This window comes from Chinchilla lanigera, unplaced genomic scaffold (assembly GCF_000276665.1).
Source record: "Chinchilla lanigera isolate Chin_1 unplaced genomic scaffold, ChiLan1.0 scaffold00016, whole genome shotgun sequence".
NCBI classification, from domain to species: domain Eukaryota; kingdom Metazoa; phylum Chordata; class Mammalia; order Rodentia; family Chinchillidae; genus Chinchilla; species Chinchilla lanigera.
Window position 1 is genome coordinate 16,801,256 of NW_004955417.1, and position 13,395 is coordinate 16,814,650.

The 13,395-nt window shown below is 34.7% G+C and overlaps 1 protein-coding gene across 2 annotated transcripts in view; it reads left to right on the top strand.

The window, feature by feature from the left end:
* Window positions 1-13,395, top strand: part of Pkhd1l1 (polycystic kidney and hepatic disease 1 (autosomal recessive)-like 1) — a 146,385-nt gene that overhangs the window by 24,582 nt on the left and 108,408 nt on the right. For both annotated transcript variants that reach the window (XM_013512746.1, XM_005381882.2), the window contains exons 11-20: window positions 321-431; window positions 2,248-2,337; window positions 2,852-3,120; window positions 4,936-5,027; window positions 6,135-6,294; window positions 6,743-6,878; window positions 7,719-7,862; window positions 9,886-10,043; window positions 11,345-11,458; window positions 12,819-12,968. In XM_013512746.1, the coding sequence (XP_013368200.1) occupies window positions 321-431; window positions 2,248-2,337; window positions 2,852-3,120; window positions 4,936-5,027; window positions 6,135-6,294; window positions 6,743-6,878; window positions 7,719-7,862; window positions 9,886-10,043; window positions 11,345-11,458; window positions 12,819-12,968 (1,424 nt within the window). The remainder of the gene's footprint in view (window positions 1-320; window positions 432-2,247; window positions 2,338-2,851; window positions 3,121-4,935; window positions 5,028-6,134; window positions 6,295-6,742; window positions 6,879-7,718; window positions 7,863-9,885; window positions 10,044-11,344; window positions 11,459-12,818; window positions 12,969-13,395) is intronic.

Below are 13,395 nucleotides of genomic sequence, written 5' to 3' on the forward strand. Positions count from 1 at the left end.
TCTAAATATCCATGCTCAGCTCAGGTTTTCCGTGCACCTTCTATCCCATCCCCCAATCACTAGTATCTGTTTAGCACCAGTCACCACTAAAGCCTGGTCCCCTTTGGAATGTAGTTCTCTGTGAAAATTGTTTATTGTCTGCTTTGTAGCATTTCACAGGAGAGAAAATAATGAAACACCCAATTCATTCCACTGGCCATCTATTACCTACATCCCATTAGGTGCTATGGCTAGGTGATTTGGAAATCTTTTTAAAATCAAAGCATTTGGGTGTACATGGCATATTCATGACATTTTAAAACTGTGCTTTCTTTTCTCAGAGGTTACTATGATTTCACCTTCAAAAGGAAGCGTTCAAGGTGGTACGACACTAACAATACACGGTCGGTTCTTTGATCAGACTGACCTCCCGGCGAGAGTTCTAATTGGAGGTATTTTTCATGATTTTTAATATATTACTTTCTAAAAACAAATACTGTCTGTTCTTTAACAATTTGTAAACAGAGTAACTGTCTTTCCTCAGTTATATTGATTTAAAAACTGGATAATTCACATAGAGGGTGGAGCTCAGTACTCTACCTCAGTTTTCCAGAGAGATCAGTGCTACTGGAATGGAGCCAGGAGAGCGGCATCAAAGGGCATCATATCCTGGTTGCCATCCACGTATTCCTCACCACACCTCTGACTAATGAGCCTTTAAATATTCTTGTGAACTATTGTTACTTCTCAACGAGTTAACTAATTATGGGGAAATTTTTATTAATATTCTGGGTACTGTCCTCATGCCTCTGTGATATCTGGTGGCACCTTCACAGTAGAACTTATTGATGGTACTGACCTTGGAAGGAGCACTAGTTAACGTGATACTGTTTACAAATGTGCAGAGAGCATGGTTCTCTAGCAATGTGTCAATTTCTTGTATCTGTCTATTCAGAGACAGGGAACTGTACAGCTTAAAAGTGAAGTTGGGATAAATGTGGAGGCATTGACACATTTTATACTGTCACTGGGATAAATAGAGGCACTCTTCCCCCTGAGTCAAAATGATATCACTCCCAGCGGAAGGCAGGGCACTGGATGCCTGACCATGCAACTGGGCATTTGCTTGTAAATTTTCTGCAAACTGTCTTGTTCCAGTAGTTTCCACTTTTTAAGAATTCTGCCCAATAACTGTCAAAATATGATTTTAGAAAGAAGAGAAATGGATAGAAAACAGCCTCATCTAACACATGTAGAGTAACTTTCCAGTCTGCATGAAACCTTGGGGTCTTCTGCATAAATAGTAAAACCTGGCCCATAAGATTTTTGTATTCAAATAGTGTATTGTTCTGATGGGATGTCTTTCAAAATTTCTCAATAGTAGTGATCTGTTTGTGCATGATTTTACTCCCAACAAAAAGGGCTATTGATTTAATATGCAGTTCAGATTTATCACTTTCTGTTTCAATTTTCTTGCATTCACAAGACATGCAAAATAGTGTAGTGAAAGGTAGCACTTCCCTGACCGTTAGACAAAAGTTGGGAAAGAGATCCCTCTCCATTTTCCTTGTCCTCACTTTTTGTGGACTGCGATTGCTATTTCAGTAAGCACTGAGGCTGACCTTACATGAGATACACATCCCAAACTTGGACTCTACCATCAAGTCAAATTGCATTTGTGCAGAAGTTATAATTGTTCTCTTTTAGACTTTTGTCTGCTTGGGATTCAGTATGAATACATTTTATACTGTCACTTTGGTTTTCATTTGAAGAACCTGGACTAAAACTACCACTTTTTCCACCTGAGAAGCCTGGAGTCACATCTCTTCATGAATCCTGAATAACTGGGCTGGGGATATAGTTCAGCAGCATAAGCGCCTGCCTGGCAAGCGCAAGGTCATGAGTTTGATCCCTAGTACTGCAAAAAGAAAAGAATCCTGAACATCAGGATGTTTATTCAGTACTCTGAGGAATAAAATATAAGGCTCACCGTGGAGTCAGAAGTGATATTTTTTTTACAAAGATTTAAAAATTTTCTATCTTAAATTTATGGTATAGTATTTTGGCAGGAAATTTTTCTTTTGTGGAATTATAATAACTAATAAATAATATGCTTTAATAGAAAATATATAAAGAAAATGGAGGGTCCCAATTTTGCCATTTGCTCATGTTACTTTGTTTGAATTAAAAAAGTATTTCAAGATTAAGTAATGTGTTTTGTATTCTGAAGATTCATTTGTTACAGTTTTGCATTTTGTTTTTGTATAGGGCAACCTTGCGATATTTTGAATGTCACAGAAAATACTGTAAGTTGCAAGACACCCCCCAGACCTCACATTCTCAAAACTGTGTATCCAGGTAAGTTGCATGTGAGAGAATAACCATTTCTAAGTTTGCAAGAAAAGAATATGTGTGTGTGTGTGTGTGTGTGTGTGTGTGTGTGTGTGTGTGTGTGTATCATTTAGTCAAAATATTGTTTTAATTTCTTAGGATTTATAGTGTGAATTATAATGCGTTTTCTCTAAGTTTTTAAGTTTACATTTTCGGGATTAGAAAATATTTGTATTAAAATAGCTACATCAAGGCTGTGGTGATAAGCACAGTCTTACTGAAAACAGCATGTCTTTATTGATCCAGTATAATGGTCTTTTCCTGGTTCAAAAAAATATAAATAGGGGAGGTTAAATCCTAACCCACAATAATTTGGGACTGAAAACAGATGAAAGATATGTAACTCAAAAATTCATCTCACGCTTTCCCCTTGTAACCGGGCGAACCCACAGTGGATGGCTTTCATATCTGCATTACTTCCACTGAAATTCTGTGCACAAGACTGAGCATTGCTTATTTCTCATATTTTTATTGGATTTAGGTGGGAGAGGGCTAAAGCTTGAGGTATGGAACAGCAGTCGACCGGCACAGCTTGAGGAGATACATGGATTCAGTGAGAACACACCAGGGTACATGGGTGCCACCTGGGTAGATTCCACTTCCTATATTTGGCCCATGGAACATGACACATTTGTCGCACGCTTCAGTGGATTTTTGGTGGCTCCAGATTCTGATGTTTATAGATTTCACATCAGAGGTGATGACCGTTATGCCATTTATTTCAGCCAGACTGGACTTCCAGAAGACAAGGTGAGGAAGCTACAGAACATTATTTGATATGACATAAACAATATGATGATCTTCATCTGTATTCCATTTTTATCCTCAGTGAAAATCAATGCATGTTTTAAAGAATTTAAGAGAAATGACTTCATGTGATTGGTTCTTGTATATTTTAACACGTGATGTGAACTATATTATAGAAAGCTCATAAGCTAACAGGAAGTTTCTCCTTTACCTAAATTTTGTCTGCCAAGGTAAAAACACTTATATTTACTTTGAAACTGATTATAACCACAACATAGGACATTTGGAAAGAATGGAAATATTCCACTCTTCTATATTTACTTGGTCATAAGATGTAAGTCTGTCTTTTCCTTGTGATTTCTACTTTGTTTTTACATGAATTGAAGCATACATTTAACTTCATAATAATTTTTGTCAAGTGAGTATTAAATATAAAATGTTCTTACTATTTTAGATGACTGAATAATATGCTAAGATGTGATCAAAATATGCTGTACATTTAAATGTTTAAAAATTATTACAGTATAAGACATAATACTATGACCTCCCTTTAAATATTTCCTCTTTCTTCTAACATATTATCCTGTCATTCTGCCACTTTCTGAAGCAGTTCTGGAGTCCTCTCTCATGAGTGGCTTGTGCGCCACTGTCCTGCTGCCTTGATGTCCGGCACTGACTCAAAATATTGATCTTTCATGGGTCACTCTGATTTTGAGATAGAGCCAGAAGTCACACAGTGTCTGATTTGGTGAATAAGATGGGTGAGGATACTCTACACTACTTTTCTGCACCTCCCTTTCCATTGGGAGGAAAGCTGCACTCGCCAGCAGCATTCGCCTTGCTAATACTTTTTTTTAAATCACACCTTGTAAAGGCTCTGGAGAAGAGATCTTCCAGAACTGCTTCAGAAAGTGCCCAGAATGATGCGTAGGTATATTGATGGGATAAATGTGTTACAATTGAGGGGAAATATTTTGAGAGGATTAATGGCAATATATCTTTTACTGTAATACATTTTTAAAAATTTAAACTTTCAGTGCATATTTTGATCACACCACATTTATCATGGGTTTATTAAGCTTAGCTAAATATCTCCCTATTGATAAGTTTTTAACTCACTCCTGAATTTTTACAAACATAATACCATAATGAATATATGCATTCATGGGACTTTTTTGTATTTTGGATTATATATTTAGGAAAATTTACAAATATGAAACCAATAGAACAACTCAAAATCATTTTTTCTGACTCAATTTATAAGGCAAGATTTCTTTCTGGTTGCATAAGTTGAAATTAAGGTTGCGTAAGTTTAACTACTTGTAATTTATGAAGTCTGATTTAACATAGTGTGTCATAATGCTCACTCCAAGGATGGCACAGCCTTTCTTAATGGAAGCACAAAATACTCCTACAGAACTATTTAGCAATCTTTGGCATCTTTCAGAGCTTGCGCTAAGGCTCTCATTTGGATCAAGTCTCTGAAAGTTCTCCATACAGCAGAAGAATCTTGTAGTAATAACAACCTTTTTCCTACGTGGACCTTTTCATTTTCCTTTGTAATTCTAATTATGGAAAAGCTATGATCTAGGTAGTATACTTGGTGTAGTGCTCTTTGTGTGTTAGTGAAGGTTAGAAGGAATGTTGTGAACCTGATAATTTTTAAAAGTCTATGTTGTCATAGATAACAAACCTTAGAAGAAAAATATGAGTTTCACAAGTTTCTATTCATTTAAGTTCTAAGACTGATAGCAATGATAAATGAAGGTTAAATGTTGAAAGATTTAAAAATTCTTTTTTCCATCTTTCTGTGATAAGGTGAAAATTGCATATCATTCTACCAACGCCAACAGTTATTTTTCCAGCCCAACACAAACGTCAGATGATATTCATCTTCAGAAAGGAAAAGAGTAAGGCTTTTTCCTTGTCTTCAAATTGCTGTGTTGTATGTATCTTAATAAACAGATGTTGAGCAGTTCGGCTCAAGAATCAAGAACTCTAAATATAAGGTGTGGACCCCACTCATCTTGTTAGAGGATCAATGTCAGTTTAATCAGTAAGAATTTCCTGAGGCAATCTCTTATTCTCCAGGTTACAAATGGAACCAACCTCAATGAATGTGAGAGTAGGAGTCTATTAGACACCTTCCATTACCATGTGATGGATACCTGAGAAAGTCAACTTACAAAGGTCTATTTTGACTCACAGATTCAGAGGTTTCAGTCCATGGTGACTGGGCCCTGACATAATGGTGGAAAGTTCTTGCTGGAGTCTGTTCACCTTCTGGTAGCTTAGAAGGAGGGAGAGGGAGAGGAAGAGAGAAAAGTAAGAGGAAAAGAAAGAGGAAGGAGTGTAGGTAAGTGGGGGTAAGCAAAGGAAAAGGAGGAGAGGAGAAGAGAGATGAAGAAAGGGAAGGGGAGGATAGATGGGAGAGGGAAGAGGAAGACGGCAGGTTCCACTAGGCTCCACCTCTTAAAGGTCCCCCACACTAGGAGTGCCACAGGCTGGTGACCAAGCTTTTAACATGTAGGGCTTTAGGGGAAATTTAAGATCCAAATCATATCAAGAGCTTTCATCTTGCACACACACAAACACTCCATTACAAAATAAGGGATATGTGTATTTAAGCCTGCCTTTCATTTTCTTGAACAGTTTTAAGTTCTGCGTGTCTTCTCTGTTATACTCCAGGGAATTATTATTATGATCTACAGTAGGAATTTGCTTAAACTCCTTGAGGATAGGGGATTGTATCTTCATCAATAAATGCTTACTGATTAAGCTGAATGAGTTGGTCATGTATAAGAACAACTCACTACCAGGACAGTGATCTTGCATGATTTCATTTCAGCAAACTGCTCTGAAATTTTTAATATTTGCTTATTCAAAATGTATACAGGTTACATTTATACAAATAATTTCATGTATTTTTAATATAATGTTGGTATTTTTTCATTGAAATTATTTCATAACAATTGTTGTGGGGAAGAGTCATATTTATTAATTACTCTATTTTCCAGATATTATATTGAAATCTTGCTGCAGGAATATAGATTAAGTGCTTTTGTTGATGTTGGACTGTACCAGCATAGAAGTGTGTACACTGAACAGCAAACGGGAGATGCAATAAATGAAGAACAAGTTATAAAATCCCAGTCAACAGTTATACAAGAAGTCCAGGTTTGCTTCAATGACAGATCTACTTTACTAAAAATTAATGTCTAAAGCTGGAGGTGTAACTCAGTGTAGAGCCTCACCTAACATTCCTAAGGTCTTGGGTTTCATTTCTAGCACTTCAAAAACTAAAAATAAAAGTAAACTTTGAAAGATAGAAGCTGTATTGGCTGTTACTTTTGGTAAGTTAGATGTTGTTTTAGAGGAAGGCAATCATGGGCAAGTATTAAATTGTGGCTTGAAATATCTATATACTAAATGCTACAAATCAAACAGGCAGTTACAGACTAAGACAATTTTTTATGTAGTTTAGAATATTTTCCGATTTCTAGCAAAGTAGAGCGATAAAGAGGCATTGAATAGCTGGATTATGATGATTTAAAATGTATTTTTCCATATATTAAACATTTGTATTTTAAAATTTTTTATTCTGTACTTTCAAATTGGAAACCAGGTTATAACTTTAGAAAACTGGGAAACAAGTATAGCAACTAATGAAGTTCAGAAGGTCACAGTGAGCAGCCCATGTGCGGGAGCTAATTCATGTTCACATTACCGATACAGATTAATCTATAACATGGAAAAAACTGGTGAGTTGCAAATATAAGAGTAACGATATTTCTCGTTATGTGTAGACATAGCTGTAAAGTATTTGTTCTAGTCCATGCTACTATCTGGAATAGAAAGTTTGAATAATATGTTACATAAAGAAGGAGAAAGCTGTATTATGAGGGAAACCCTCCAGAATAGGCTAGAAAGTGGCATCGTTATAAACAACTTCCGGGCATATGCCATCATTTTCCTTTCTAAGGATAATGATAACTGTATAGATACACTTAAGGTTTTCATATAGGTTGACTCACTGATATAAGTTTGGAAAATGGAAATTAAATTAATCATTAAAACATTTCAAGTTCTCAAATTAAGAGACCTATGAAACACTAATTTATTGGTTATTAATGACACATTTCTATATTTGATAATAAAACCTAAAAATAATTTTTGCCATTTCTGTTCATTATTTCAATATTTGTAAGTGCTTACTCTTTGCAAAATACAATACTTTTTACTATGGGAATATTAAAATAATAAAATATAATCCTTTCCAACAAAGATACCACAAATCCAATAGATAGTCCATAGTACTGAATTTGTTTTTTTTTTTTTTTTTTTTTTTGGTTTTTCCCCGGTACCGGGAACCGAACTCATGACCTTGCGCTTGCCAGGCAGGCGCTTTTGCCGCTGAGCTAAATCCCCAGCCCCATAGTATTGAATTTGAATCAACTTCAGAGCATAATTCCTCCAAGTTTAATCACTTATATGGTACAGAGTATGGGTACTTTGAAAAGTTAGGAATAAGACTTCAACTTTGACACAGTAATCCAGAGAGATTTTAACTCTTCTGCTTTTTCCCCCAATTCTTCTGAAAGTCTTGCTACCTGCTGATGCTTCTGAAGTCACATTGCAATCCGCTTTAAACAACCTCTGGTCTATAAAGCCCGATACAGTTCAAGTAATAAGAACACAGACTCTCCAGAGCTATGTATACACAGTAACTTTCATATCAAATAGAGGTAAGCTTGTGTTTTCTTGCACACTCCTCCAGGAAAGCAGTTTATATCCGGAGCAACACCACTGTAGAGAATGAAGCTTCCATAAAATGACAGAGGAAAAGAAATATATTTAGAGCCTTGCTCCATTTCAGGGTACCTAGAAATTAAACAGTTAATGTTTTGCTACGGTGTTTAAATTCGAGTTCGATAATCACAAGATTATCACTATGTACACTACAAATAAATACACTCGATATATTGTACAAATAAGCGGAAATATTTATTCTGAAAATGAAATTTAAGGAAATAAGTACTGTTAAGGAGACAGCATTCTGGCCAAATCTCACCTGAAGAAAGGACATTCACGCGGGAAACTTTTCATACTATGGCTTCTTGAAAATTGGCAAAGTTCACTGGAATATTAAAGTCCAAATTAAAAAAATTCACCTCCATTTAATGAAGATAGGTACTTTCTCTTTATCTTTTAAAAATTTCAAAGGATAATTTTTACCTTCATATTAATATTTTACACAAGAAAGCTTTAAGAATATTATGGTAAATAAAGTTTATCAACCACTTTGGCTATTTGGTATATCTATGCCCATAAAGAAAATCCTTGGATGTGTGTTTGGGTATGTGTGTCTTTTATTTGGGCAATCATTACTTTTCCAGTTCATATAAATAAAGTGTGACCTCAGTGTTTATGTATTATTTTATGCAATTAATAATTTAATTTTGAGAGGAGGGTGGAGATTTGTAATAGCTAATACTGGAAACAACCCAAATGCCCATTAACTGAGACTGGATATCTTTTTATACAATAGATATATCTATTGATATATAGGTATTGATACAAGGGTTGTATCTTTTTATACAATGAAATAAAACTCAGCCATAAAGAAAGGTGAACTTGGGGCTGTTATAGCTAAATGGATGTAACTTGAGACCATACTCTTAAGTGAAATAAATCAGACTCACATGTGTAAATGTATTGTCTTCCTGGTGTAAGAAGGCACATCACACTGATATTGTGAAGTGGGAAGAAATTGTTCAAAAAGACAGAGAAACTGAGGTGGGGGAAAGGAGAAAGTAAGGAAGAGAAAAGAAAAAAATACAAAATAGTTAAGACAGTTATACTACGAGTTTCTCTTAGTTCATTGAAAAGAAACGTTTGTGCTAATATTGTTTGGACAATTTTTCATGCCTATATCTTGTACTCCACATAACTACTTTGAAGATAACAATACTCAGTATATTAACTATTGTTACTCTCCTATTATTTTGTTTTGAAATTTTGTTTCATTTTTTTCTTTAAAATAAAAATGATCTAAAATTTTCATGAAAATTAGTTAGCCCAAACACTACGTAAATGAAATTATGGTTATTCTTGTTGACCTACTACTTAGAAATCAGAGAGAAATTCCAAGGTTCCATAGTGACCCTAAGAAATACAATACCACAATCAAAACTAGGTACATTTTATAATATTATCCAATACAGAATATCAGTGAGATTTCTCCTAAAGCATCCTTCCAAAAAGTAGAAACATCTGAGAACAAGAGATGCAGAGATGCATTTCCTCCTTTCTCTTGATGCAGCATTATGTTATAAACCCCACAGGTCTAAGCTGTTTTCTGGAAGTCAAATTTGTGCTACTCTTACATCCACAGAAAGTGACAATATCTCACTCAAGCCCTTTGCTCTAAAATAGTGTGATTGCCACAAAAGTACAATAAATTTTGAATATCCTACTACCCATTGATCTTTTCTTCATGATCAAGTACATCCTTTAGTTTATCTTATATCTATTTCCTCTTAAGCCATAAAACCGAATCTTCAGTACATAGTACTTTGTGGTTTTGCTATTTCTGCTACAGTTAAACTACTTAAATTTAAGGACCTTAATTTTCCCATCCCTCTTTTTTGTATGTGTTAATGAAACTCTCAAGTAAAACCAATTTCGTTAAATTTGAGTACCTATTACAGATGTTCATTTTTTTCAATTAATCTATTTCTCAAAATTCTGCTTGGTAATTCACTGCAGGAGACTTTGATCTGCTTGGTTATGAAGTATCTGAAGGCAACAATGTCACAGTGGATGTTGCAGAGCAAACCAAAGGAAAACCCAGTCTGGAGACATTCACACTGAACTGGGATGGGATTCTTTCCAAGCCTCTTACCCCATGGTCATCAGAAGCTGAAGTAAGCTCCACGCGTGCACCTACCTTGCACATTCCCTGCATCCTCTCTCAGCATGCCCTGGCTACTTATAGACAGATGAGAAAGAGAAAGAAGCATCACTTTAAAAAATCACCACAAATCGTTTAGCATTTGACCAACCTGCCAAAATTTACACACTGTGAATATTTTGTCTAAAAAGTGATGTGGGGTTCGTATAGCACACTGCCGCTTTTTTCTGGACAAAGCATCTCAACGTCATCAGAGCCCTGCTTTGCTTTTGTGCAGGCTTTGTGTCCCTCCACCTGCCCCAGCACTGTTCTTCCTCCCAAATCCAGCTTGTCAGCATATAAAAGTCAGAATGACCTTGAGGGATGTCATATACTAAAAGCTTAATGACAAAGTTTAAGTATCTTGTTATTTCATCCAATAAAAAGCCACTAAATGCCAACCATCTATAAAGAATACTTCAAGAAGTAGTAGCACATTCTCCTACTTGACATGGTGGGTAGGAGTCAATCCACCCACCAGTGAGGAGAGAAGGAAAATAACAGAATTACAAAGAACAAGGAAGGAAAGGGAGATTCTCAGATCTATGTCAATGGACTTGACGTTTCTGCAGCTGGGGGAGTAGTTCACAAGAAAAGAATGCTATGGGTTACTGAATCAGGGCAAATACTTGTACAATGAGTTTAAGCCATATTTTCCTAATGACTAAAGACTACACATTATCTCAAACTCTTAAATTTAAGCAACAATTATTTTTGTACTTTGGGCGATAAATAAATGTGTGTTATAGGAGGGTCATGAATGTGTGGCAATTCTGTGTAGTTCAAAATCATCTATTATTTTCAAATAATCATAAGTAATAGAGCTATATTATTCCTCTCTTAATTGGAAAAATAGAATAATTGGAGTCTATAAGGTTTTTTCCCCCAGTGAATTTTGAGTTAGTTGGAAAATCTTTCATTTGGCATCTGTTAAACTGGGTATAAATTATTAAAATTTCTTCATTACTCTTTAAAACACAAGTGAATAAACATGTCTATGTTATGTAATAACTAAACTAATAGCCAACTGAATATAAAATAATTGTCATTCCTAAAAATTTCACTGGACACTAAAATGATCATATTAACAAAATTATTTAGGAAATGATTTCACAATTCTGGCTAACATATGGGATATATGAAAGTACCTACCAGAATTAATTAGTAGAATGTGTAGTGGAATATTAATTGAAAATTAGTGGATGAAGTAATTGAATTACTAACTGAACAATTATTTTATGAAAAAAGAATTACTAAATAACATTGTTAATTTAGTTTCAGGTAGCTATGGAAGAAATGGTTAGTGCTAAATGTCCACCACAAATTGCACATTTTGAAGAAGGATTTGTTGTGAAATACTTCAGAGACTATGAAACTGATTTTGACTTGGTATGGATTGTTTAATAAACTTTGAAACTGATAAAATAAGGATTTCTATAAGTGTTGGAAATTTCTGATTGGGGGGCTAGAATTCTTTCATTATTCAAAGTCAAATTGCAAAAATAACCATGTGATACATTATTAATTATAATGCTGTTCTAGCATCTTCATATATTACAAAATGATTCATTTATGAGAACTATCCCAACACTACTTGGTAATTTACTTGTTCTATAGAGAGTTGCTAAGATGAGCAAATGTAAGATCTAGTGTTTTTATTTGTTATTTTTTCATATGGGTGTGGAATATATCATTTTTCTTTACTGGCTACAGTGAATGCAATTTGTGGTCAGAATTATATAGTAAATTGCTTCTTGCCTTTTCAGATGGCTCTGTGGTTGTGGTCATTTCTCCTTTGACATTTATTTACTATACATAAAGGGGAAAGTTGACTGTACTTTCTAATTCTTATTTTAAAGACTTGAGGAAGCCAGATGCACACTATTTCCAAGTGAATATTATTATAGTAAGAAACACACTGTCTATTTAGATCAATAACTTAGAAGTAAACTGTGAATCTTTAAAAATATATATCACAGAACACTTTATGTGAGCAGATTTATTAATGAGAAAAAAGGAAAATCTTTTTAATGAGTAACTTTTTCAGTTTAATCAATGTATTTATATCAAAATGTAGTACTAGAGCCATAAATATTACACAAGTAATTTACATTCTATTGCTTTCCTACAGCATCTCCTATCACCATCTCCACATGCACAGCTATACCCTACCCGACCTTAACCCTCTCAAGTCTCTTCCTTTGCTTTTGTGTGCATAGTTTACTCTCTCTGTGAGGACCCTTAGCCCTCCTTTTCCACTTTGAGCAACTCTTATTTATCTTGTTTGTCTCATTTGTCACTCCTGAGTCCTTGTTTCTTGATGATTTCATGTGAGTTAACTATCTCTCTTTGGGGTCAATATTATAATGATTGATTCCTTTGTCCCAAATTGGTGGTCCCTGTATACAGAGGTAGTGTTCTTCACTTGAATTTTGGAGATTAAAGAAAAACAAACAAGTCTGGCACATAGTAAACACTGAATAAACATTTGTAGAAGGAATGAATGTTCTGAACGAACTCATATTATAAGGACAAAGATAGGACTTGGGAAATAATCAAATGCAACTGAAATGGATACTAGAGTATGGATCTGAATGACAGCTTTAGAATTTCAGAGAAGGGAGAGGATATTTCAAATTAAAGCAGTTTGAGAAACCATAGGATCCTGTTTGGACTTTAAGAACTTGATTGGGGATGTTGGGAGAAACAATAAATCATGTTTTCAATTGAAATATTATTGTTTCTGTAGGAAAATGTTAATAGAGGGCAGAAGACAGCTGAAAGTGATGCTTACTGTGGTCGTTATTCCCTGAAAAACCCATCTGTTCTTTTTGACTCAGCAGATGTTAAACCAAACAGACTACCATATGGAGACATTTTATTATTTCCTTACAATCAGGTAAGCGCAACACAATGCTATGCAAATTGAATCTGGAAAATACGTTGGTAATAAAATTTCATGAAATTTTAAAACAAGGAAAAGTGCTTGTCATGTGAAATCACGTCATGTTGGACAGGCATTGCTCACATCCTGAGTGCTTTTATGCTTTTCTTCTCTGGTGATTCTCAAACAAGAAAGAAGGAAAGAAAGAAAGAAAAGAAGAAAGAAAGAAAGAGAAAGGAAGAAAGAAAATGTATACTACCATTTACCTCATAATGTTAGAAGAAATTATTTGCACACAGTTTAAATAAATATGATACAATCTCCTACATTTTATTCATTAATAGAGAAAAACAAAATGGATAGCCATTGTAGACTGCTGTTGAATATTTAGTTGAGGAAAGGTGAAGGAAATTCATGAACTGAGGAGATGGCAGTTTTAGTA